This window comes from Globicephala melas, chromosome 1, assembly GCF_963455315.2.
Source record: "Globicephala melas chromosome 1, mGloMel1.2, whole genome shotgun sequence".
Lineage (NCBI taxonomy): Eukaryota > Metazoa > Chordata > Mammalia > Artiodactyla > Delphinidae > Globicephala > Globicephala melas.
Window position 1 is genome coordinate 178,546,018 of NC_083314.1, and position 10,433 is coordinate 178,556,450.

Below are 10,433 nucleotides of genomic sequence, written 5' to 3' on the forward strand. Positions count from 1 at the left end.
ACATCTCAGCAGAGGGGCACAAACACCCAAAGCCCTGGGACTCAGAACCAGGGGGACAGCTGTGAGTCCATCACAGGTGACAAAGCCTTCTTCAAGGAAGCCCACCCCCCACCCCGCACTCAAGGCTTCCCCGAACCTGTGGGATACCAGGCGGCGGGCCCCGCAGTGATGCCCACAGCACGGACTTTCCCGTGGTGCCCCAAAGGGTCTGGCTTCTGAACTTTAAGAGGGGCTAATTAGGTAGTAGGGGGCAGGGAGGTGGGAAACACGTGAAGCCTGTTCTGCGTCTTGTCTCGGATGCCAGCTAACCAGCAGCCAGGAATTCTTGAAGCTACTGCGGCCTGAGTCAAGGAAATCGTTCCAGCTAAAACAAGTGGGACTGAGGTCAGCAAGAAGAGAGACTGGGAATCAAAGATATTAATGGTGGGGAGTGGTGGACTCTCCTTCCTGGGAAAACTCTTAGACCCCCCTCGCCCCCAGTCTGTGGCCTCCATCAAGCACAGGCAACACTGATACTTCCCCAACATTCCAAGGGAGTGTCAGGATCAGTGCTGTTGGGTTTTATAGATAGGGGTGCTTAGGCCCAGAGAGGTTAAGTAACCCGAGCGAGGTCACACAGTGAGCCGGTGACCACAGTGTACAGATGGGAACTCTGGTCTCTCGGGCCCCAGGCCAGTGCTCCTTCCTCAGGGTCCTGCTGTCTCGGAAATCACTTGGAGGCTGGGGGATGGACAGCATGACCTCAGAAGAGCCTTCACAAAGCTTCCCCTTTTCAGGGTTACAGGTAAATACAGCCTTCTGGATCACGGAGCTCAGAGATGGAAGAGATTTTAAAGACAGCCTGGAATCAGCCCATGCCCATCTTGCAGGTGGGAAAGTCGAGGCCTTCTGCATCCCCTTCACAGAGAGGTCATGAGACTCCTCTATTCTATGCCACATGTGCCCCTTGCTCACCCTCAAATGAGATCCAGCACCTGTCACTCACTGAAAGGAGTTGGGAGGGGGAGGGGAGGATTTCCTGACCCCGCAGCCTGTGCCACATGCCAGGCTCCTAAGGCCAGGCAGTTGGGTAGGTGGTGTGAGAGGCCCTAGGACGCGGGCTCTGGATCAGGAAGCATAGCCAGGAGAAGGCGGGCAGGAGGGAAACTGTCCTCAGGGATGCTGGGCAGGAGCTCTGGGCAAGTGGAGGTCTGCCCCCCCTACCTCAGAGCCCTGTGGCTCAGAGACAGGGAATCCGCCTCCACGGTGACTCCCAGGCCCTGCGAAGCCACAGATGCTCAAATAGTCACCAATGGGCTGCACAGCATATAAAGCACTTTCAATCCTGACAACCAGCCAGTGAGGTGAGGGATCATTTCTATTTCACAGATGGGAACACAGAGGCAGGCTCCCAGAGATGGAAAGACTTGTCAAGGCCACACAGTCTATAAACAGCAAAGTAAGAAGTGAGCCAAGGTCTGTCCAGTTCTGAGGCCAGAGCGTTTCTTCTAAGTCATCAATATTGCTTCCCTGGGGCCTGGCGGGGCGTCCAGAAGCGGGAGCCACAGCAACTCCACTTTGTTTCTGTTTCCCTTCATAGCACCCTTCTCTCCACCATAACCCCTGGCTTCCCTCGCTGCCTGCTTCTGGGCAAGTCACATGCTTCCTGGGCTCTTGAGTCACTGCCAGTGGGTGGCCCTGTCACGAGCCAGGAGGGGGATGTGGGCGGGTGAGCACTTTGGGGAGAGCACCGCTAGCCTCAGCAGACTCAACACAGCAGAGGAAGAACCCAGAGAAATATCCCAGAGAGAGTGAGACGAACTGGAGCCCAGCCCTGCCACCACTGGCTTTCCAAACTCTTCTGTCTCATCCATAAAGCAGGGTCATTATGAAGGTCAGATGAATATTTTTGGACGTTAATTCAATATTTTTTAGCACCCACTACGTGCCAGGCACCGTTCTAAGCCAATGGTTCTCAACTGAGGCAACTCCCCCAGGGGACATTTTGCAGCCTCTGGAGACGCTTTTAACTGTCCCAAATGAAGGACTGTGCTGCTGGCATCTAGTGGGTGGAGGCCAGGGATGCTGCTAAACATCTTATAACTCGCAGGACGACTCCCACAGCAACCACATGGCCCGAATGCCAAGAGAACTGAGAACAAGAAATCCTCTTCTAGGCTATGAACAAGTGAACAAGTCCCTGCCCTCACCATGCTTAACACTCCAGTAGAAAGACACAATGCAAGTGAAAGAAATATAATAGGCCATGAGTGTTAACAGAGGAAAACAAACCAGGTCAGGGGAGTGAGAGTACCTGGTGGGGAGCTTTTATAGGTAGGATGGCCAGAGAAGGCATTCCGGAGAAGAATTCATTTCAGCAAAAGAAAGTGCAGGAAGGAGACCAGAGGATATCAGCGGGAGGAGCATTCAAGGTAAAGGGGAAGCCAGTGCAAAGGCCCTGAGGCAGGGGTGTGTGTGGCATGTCTGAGCAATGGAAAAGCAGCCCACATGGCATAAACCTGAGAACTAAGTTGATGTGTAGAGCTGAATGAAACACACACACAAACACCCCACGGATGGCATCAAAACTCTCCCCCTGGGCTTCCCTGGTGGCGCGGTAGTTGAGAGTCCGCCTGCCGATGCAGAGGACACAGGTTCATGCCCCGGTCCAGAAAGATCCCATATGCCACAGAGCGGCTGGGCCCATGAGCCATGGCCGCTGAGCCTGCGCGTCCGGAGCCTGTGCTCCGCAATGGGAGAGGCCACAACAGTGAGAGGCCCGCATACCACAAAAAAAAACCAAAAAAACAAACAAAAAAAAACTCTCCCCCTGCAACCTTCTTGGCTACTCCTCCAGGAGCCACTGGGCCAAACCCAGGACCACAGTGAGGATCACATCCTCAGTCAGCAAACAGGTTCCCCTCTGGCATATTAGACAGGGGACAAAGAGACATCCCAGGACTGCAGGTACCCTGGATCACCCATCTCCACCAAAGGCTAATGTCCCCAGGCCAAGCTAGGAGTCCCCAACCTCTCCCCTAACTCGAGCTGGCCCCAGGCCCCTAGGTATTGAGGCCCCTCAGCCTCAGGCCAACCCAGCAGGTAGAGATCCCCTCAGCCCCCTCCCAGCAACAACAGAAAGCCAGACAGCTAGAGCCCTGCCCATCCCCCTTAGATGACACCAAATGCTCACCTATCCTGCCAGCTGTACTGGCATTTGTCTGCTGAATGAATGGATGACGAGATGAATGAATGATGCATTCCACACCAGCCAGCAAATACAGCTTTTAAAGGAGGCAAACACCCTGCAGCCAAAGTGATTCTGCCACGCCTGCAGCATCTCAGGTCTCCCTGGGGCTCTTTCTACAACTTGATTTATTACATCTGACACAACTGAGTATCCACTGTGTGCCAGGGACCCGGGTGGGGGCAGACGGGGGATACAGGCATGGGGAGGGTAGAGTAAGAAGAGCTTTGGAATCAGGCAGACCTGCATTCGAACCTCCCCACCCCGTACCCTCCAGTTCTATAATCCTGGGAAATACCATAACCTCTCTGAGCCTCAGGCTTCCACATCTCTAAATGGGAACGCCACCTTTTAAGAGTTGCTATAAGGAAGGTTTCAGCAAGATTCTGTAGTTAGATCCTAAGCATGCTGCCTGGTACTTAGTAGGCATTCAAACAACAGGTGCTATTGCGGTGCTGATAATAAGGAGGAAGACCCCCCAATACCTGCCCTCAAGGAACTTTCCATCGATTGAGGTGGATAAAACACAACCAGATTAAAAAGCAGAATGTAGTCTGTCCTAGAGAGGGATGAAAGGCTGGGAGTTCAAAGAGCAGAGGATCAAATCCAACCGGGAAGGACTCTCCTGGTGGCACAAGTGGTTAAGAATCCTCCTGCCAATGCAGGGGACACGGGTTCGAGCCCTGGCCCGGGAAGATCCCACATGCCTCGGAGGAACTAAGCCCGTGTGCCACAACTACTAAGCCTGTGCCTTAGGGCCCGAGAACCACAACTACTGAAGCCCGCGCGCCTAGAGCTCGTGCTCTGCAACAAGAGAAGCCGCCGCAATGAGAAGCCCGCGCACCGCAGTGAAGAGTAGTCCCAGCTCGCCGCAACTAGAGAAAGCCCACACACAGCAACGAAGACCCAATGCAGCCAAAAAAATAAATAAAATAGAAAATAAATAAATTTTTTTAAAAATCCAACTGGGAGAGTGAGGGAAGGCTTTGGCGTGGGGGGTGGGGGGAAACGTGCAAAAGACCCTTAAGGATGGGGGAAAGGGTGCACCACGGAGAGAGACAGCATGGAGTACGAAGATACACAATGGCCGTGTTTCGTAGGGTATAGGGTACGATGCAGAGGGGTGGCAGGAAACACCCGGAGACCTCACTCGCTCTGGCCTGAGACACCTGGGGGAGTTTCTGCCTTGGCCACTGGGAGCCTTTTGCTTCCCAGGCAGGGAGAGAGGCACTCCAATTTGAGGAGGGCCACCCCAGCGATGCCACCAAGGAGGATCAGTGGGAGAGGGGGCAGGGGCCAGGGGACCAGCTAAAAGGCTGTGAAGACAGTCCCGGAGGAGGGAACCTGAGCTGATACAGGAGCTGGGCACACGGGAGGGAAGTGAGAGACTCAGGAGAACCCCTCAAGCAACTCCAAGACTAGGAGCTGCTGTCCTGCAGAGAAGCCCTGTGCCTCCTCCCCCCAGGGGCTCATATGTCCCCAGGTTCGCTGAGGCACAGTGATGCCCCTAGTCTTGGCACACTGCAGTCAGGCTGGGGACCAAAGCCATCAGCATCCACACTCGAGTCTCAGACCTGGGACTCTCCTGACCTCCTCTGTTTACAGAACAACCTCTGGGGCAGCGCCCCCAGATCCCACCCTGGCACCAACTGTGAATGAGTCAATTCTGGTCTGACCACCTCCATCCTCTGCCCTTGAGAACTGAACTCTAAAGGTGTCTTTAGCCTTAGCCAGTGAGTCACCTCACATGAGTCAATGCCACCTCCCACCTTCCTCCCTGGTCAAGATATCCAGATGGGTCAGCACACACCCATCCATCAGGGTAAGATCGTGAGGAAAGGATGAGGCACACCTCCTCCCAGACAAGAGGGGAAAGGAAGAGGCGTCCCTTTGGAAGAAAGAGAGCCCCCCATGCCCTTCCATGAAACACAAGGAGTTTGCTGAGCCTCAGTTTTCCTTCTCTGCAAAATGGGGCTATTCTTTTTTTAAAATTAATCAATTAATTAATTTTTTTGTTTGTTTGTTTTTGGCTGCGTTGGGTCTTTGTTGCTGCACGCAGTCTTTCTCTAGTTGTGATGAGCGGGGACTGCTCTTTGTTGCGGGCTTCTCATTGCGGTGGCTTCCCTTGTTGTGGAGCACAGACTCTAGGCGCGCAGTCTTAGTAGTTGTGGCGCACGGGCTTAGTTGCTCCACTGCATGTGGGATCTTCCCGGACCAGAGCTCGAACCCGTGTCCCCTGCATTGGCAGGCGGATTCTTAACCACTGCGGCACCAGGTAAGTCCAAAATGGGGCTATTCTGTCTTAGCAGACCATGGAGACAGCCACAAGAGGCAAAGGTGGAACAATCCTCTGTACACTCTCTCTCCCTTGCTATTGTGGTGGGTGCAGTTAGCGCTGAATAACAGCTCTGGGGTCTCTGCTCTCTCCATTTTCCTGGAGCCCCTTAGACATCATGTTTGTCTTGATAACCAGCCCAGAAGTCCTCCCTCACCCCTGTCGCCCAGAGCTCACAGATCCTTGGGGAGGTCAGCCCAGGGGAACCTGAGGGCACTGTCTCTCTCCCTATCACCCCAGAGTCCACAGACGGCAGGCTCTGAAGTGGCCACTGGACACTCCAGGTGGGTCCTGGGGAAGGCGTCTGGGCAAAGGGCATGGAAGACAGTCCACAGTCTGACTGTGCCCTTATTAGATGCTACTGCACACCTGGTCCTGTTCTTTTACACACGCAGCCCCAGTATTTCTAAGAAAGAGGAAAACCGTAGCTCAGAAGGGAGGAAGTCTTCTGAAGAAGGTGCCGGGCATCTGTAGTGGGGACAGAGCCCCAGTACAGATCACTGCCTACCCCCACCCCCAAGTCACCCCGGAGAGGCCAGGGGTCGCAGGGATAACGGGAGTTGGGTTTCACAGTCTGGCTGGGATCTGCCCAGGGCCCGCTGGCCGGCCACCGACGGCGGAGGGACCAAGGTGAGACTCCGGGTCGCGGTGGCCAGAGTTCCGGCCCCGGGCGCACGTGTGCCAAACCCGGGGTCCCCAGAGGGTCTCCAGCGGCGTGCATCTGATCCGGTGTGGCGGGTGCGGCGCCTCCGTCGCTCCGAGCCCCGCACCCCTGTCACGGCGCCCCGGACGCCCCGGGGCGGGGGACGCGCGCCAGCCTGGGGTGGATGGCATGGCGCCCCCCCCCCGCCCCAGACAGGGTTGCGCGAGTCACCTACCTGGGTGGGCACGGCGTGCCCTGCGGCCCAGAGCTGCAGTCCGACGGCCAGCGCGGCCCAGAAGGCGGTGGGCACCATGGGTGCAGGCGGCTCGGCGGGCCCCTTGCGCCCTCGCGCCTCCGCTCCCGCTCCGCTGCCTCTGGCGCCTCCGACTGAAAGCGAAAGCCGGCGCGCGGCCAAAGAGAGGCTGGGGGGCGGGGCGGGGCGTGGACACACCCCCTCCCCGCCCCACACAGCCGGCCGCCCCGCCCCCAACCCCCCCGCCCTCACCCCAGCTCTGCCAGCCTAGCGCTGGGTCCATACCTCCAGCGCCAGCCACTCCCAGCCCTCTGAGACCCTCCAGCCTCCTTCTAACGTCCCCTCCCCTTCGAGTCACCCTTCCCAGCGGGGCTGGTGGGATGGGAGAGGGGGCAGGAGATCCGCATTGGGGTTGGGCTCCCACCAGGCTTGCGGCTGCCCCGAAGTTTTGTCTCTCGACCTGCCCTGCGTCCACCTACCCCTCCCACCTCTTGCAGGCTCCCCACTCCCTTGGCGGTGGGGCACGAATTTGGTGAAACATCCCACACAACTGACATTAGCTCACGGGCGTTCTAAATTATTCCCTCATTAGACGTTATCTGACTTTAGAGCCAGACCACCTGGGTCTGCATCTCTGCATTAACCTCACAGAGGTAGACTGAAGATTGAAAGTTATATAACACACATACTATAGTATATATTATATATGTATGTAAACTTACGAAGTAAGTATATAAGTAACTTAATAAGTTCTGTATACATCTTAGCTGTAATTACTGTTATTCATTTGCTCATTTATCCTTAAGCATTCCTCATGCCCTCCTCAGAGTGAGCCGGAGCCTGCCCTGACCTCCTTCTTGAGTCCCCTGTCCAGGTGGCTGACCAGTAAACAGAGGCTAGGACAGAAAGCTGTGGGAGTCCAGAGTGGGGCTGGCCCAGGCCAAGGGCCGTGAGGGCTGGTTCCCCTGGAGTTGACATCTGAGCACCCACTCCAGCTTCCAGCTGCACCCCCTGTGCTTTGAGTGCCAACCCTAATACCAGGGCCAGCCCTGCGGGACCAGAACATATTCCCCCAGCCCTGGGAGTCCTTGCCCCCAGCACATAGGGCGTTTCTGAGGGGCAGGGTGGCAGGAGGGGAGGCTATTCTGTTCCCTCACTGCAGGCTGCCCCAAGCGAGGTCCGGGGACCCCTGCTCTGGGCCACCAACCCCTGTGATGGAGACAGCAAGGATGATGCTTCTAGGTGCTGAGTGAGAAACTGGGAAGTGACACTTGGCGGATGGAAAATCCCACCTCCTGATCATGAGACTGGGAAATTACCTGGTTTCCACACGTTTCTAAGACATGGGCCATGCTAAGGGCGAGGCTAGCACAGCCCACAACCTTAACTCTGCAGAGAGGGTCAGACTCTAAAGCTAGCATGAAGCTTTCTTCTGGCCCTTACAAGTCTTGTCTGGGAGCAGTTTGGAGGAGTCCCTGATCCATAAGAGAGAGCCAAAGGCCAGGAGTGGGGTGTCACCTGGTGAAAACAGGAGCAAACCGTTCTCCATGGATGCCCCCTACACACCTCAAACCCAGTGGGCCCCACTGACTCATTGCCTCCAATGGCTCCCCATCCCAGTGGGTGGCAACACCACCACCCAAACGTGGGGATCCTCCTGGGATCCCACCTTCCACCCCAGCTCCACCAACTGGACTCCAAGAGGTGGGTGACAGCCAAGCCAACAGGAAAGCAAACCCTCTCTCTAGTGATTCTGTACAAGGTACTTAATACAGAGGAACTGGCTGTAAAGATGTTAGAGAAATTAAAAGAACAATTAGAGGAAAGGGAGACTAGTCTGAGATTAACAACTGCAAGAAGCCACCACCATCTCTGGGGCCGGAAGTGGCGTTACCAAAGCCAGGAGCTGGGGCATCTGGGGGCATCTGGAACCGTGGAGGAGACAGAGCCACTGTTAGAGACGCGCGTGAAGCAGAGAGGAAGAAAATATCCGGCTTCTCTCTTCCTCCCACCCTACAATCTCCCACCAGTGACTCCCATTGACCAAACCTAAGACAGGAGCCACTTAGCAAAGGAACCTGGGAAATGTAGTTTGTTCGGGTCAGCCCACTGCAGTGGAGGGGGTGGGGGGGTGGGGGGACAAGATGGCAGGGCCTGGAGCTGAGCGCAGGCAGATAACAGGCGAGGGTCTAAGGAGAAAGTCTCACTCCTTGTTACACTTGCTTGGGGGACCTATCTTTTCCCAGACTCTGCATGAAATCCTGTGCAGGTCCTGGAGCTTTTCCAGGCACTCTCAGGCAGGAAGAACCTTCTGGTCTACCAGATGAGAGTCCAGTGCTGCCCTGGGAACTCAATAGAGCTACAGTCTTTTCTCCAGGGTGGAGTTTCTCCCCTTCTCCAGCTGAACCCAGGCTGGATCCTGCCTGGGTGTGGGAGGACCCGGCGACTCTTCTCTTGACTGCCGAGTGTGGCTGGGGAGAGGGTTTTGGAAGCAAAGGGCACAGTGTTTCATAGCAGCTAGAGCTGTCACCCCGCACACATACATTGGGGCCTCTGGGAGGCAGTTTCTGGCTCATTCTCTCTCGGGGCACTTTTGCAGGTGTCTAGGAGACCTTCTTGCTTATTCCTCTGACCATGGCTCCCCAGCACCAGGGATACCTGAGCCTCCTGCTGACCATGGCTTACCATATCCCCCTTGAACCCTACATGAGTGGTGGTCCTCCAGGCTCCTCCTGCCCAGGGCTGCTCCCCATAGGAAGCACTATGGGTCAGAGATGACCCAAAGCCGGCTTCCTCCCCAGAGCCCACGGTTGCCCTTCAACCTACACCTGGAGCAGCCCGGCTCCCACCCATGCACCCTGGCTCGCTCCAGCTCTGCCGCCTCAGGCCCATCCAGCCACAGGCTCCAACTCACATCACGACCTTTCTGGAGCACCTGCTGGGTGCCATCCCTGGGGTGCTGGGTTCTTAGTAGTGCACAGGCGCTTGAGAGTCTCCCATCAGTCTTCTGGTCCCTAAACGCCTGCGATGTCAAGCCAGGGGATTCAAGCACATAGTCAAGGAGCTCTGCTTATCTGTCTGCCTCTCACTGCTGGACTGTGTGGGCCTCAAGGGCAGTGGGACTTGGTCGTGGTCCCCTCTATTTCCCTGCTGACAAGGTGATACCCAGAGTCGGGGCTCAGTAGGTTTGAAGTGGATAAGGGCTGCATACAGGACGAGTGTACACAGGAGGCAAGAAAGGGGAGAGGAAGTGAGTGAGCGAATGAAAGGCTGAGTGAATGTCAGGGTCAAGGCCCCAGAATCCAGTCCAGCTCCATCACTCCCAGACCCTATGCACTCTGCCAGGTCTCCCAGGCCGTGCATCTCTTAGACTCCTAGTCCCATGACGCAGAAAAATCCCACTTGCTCCTCGGTAATGGGTAGCAGGCAGGCTTCCAGCACACAGGACCATGGCCCTCTGGTCCCCAACTCAGGGGCTGCGTGTACAGTTATCTGAACCCTGGGGCTCCCTGGAGGCTTTCCTCACTTCCCAGTGCAGCCCATAGCCCCCAGCCATCTCGCACACACCACCCCAGCAAGCTGATGCCCATGCTTTACAAACTGGTGCCGAGGAAAGCTTAGCCACGGCAGGCATCGTGCACAAGAACAGCCAGGCTGTCCACCAATATTTACTGAACACCTACTATGTGCTGGGTGTTCTAGTGAACCGTTTGGAGGAATGGCTCTCCAGCATCAGCCAGCATCAGAACCATCTGCAAGTCTTGTTCCACAGGCAGACTCCTGAGCCCCACTCCCACGTCTGTTGAGGGCCTGACAATCTGGCTTTTTAATGAGCCCCCTGGTGACTGACAGACACCTTTTGGGAAACAGGGTTTAGCTGCAACAGGTGCCGTGGTTGAGGGTGGTTCGCAAGGCATTGCTGTGGTCGCTCTGGGAGGGGGAGTTTATACTGTGGGGGAGGTCTCAGAACCCGCCA

General features: G+C 56.1%; 1 protein-coding gene across 1 annotated transcript in view; it reads right to left on the minus strand.

Moving 5' to 3' along the window:
• The window catches only part of TNFRSF1B (TNF receptor superfamily member 1B), a 36,288-nt gene extending 29,708 nt beyond the window's left edge, over window positions 1-6,580 (minus strand). The window contains exon 1 of the mRNA XM_030878153.2: window positions 6,440-6,580. Coding sequence (XP_030734013.1) covers window positions 6,440-6,517 — 78 coding nt within the window. The 5' untranslated portion in view covers window positions 6,518-6,580. The remainder of the gene's footprint in view (window positions 1-6,439) is intronic.
• Window positions 6,581-10,433: the final 3,853 nt, after the last annotated feature.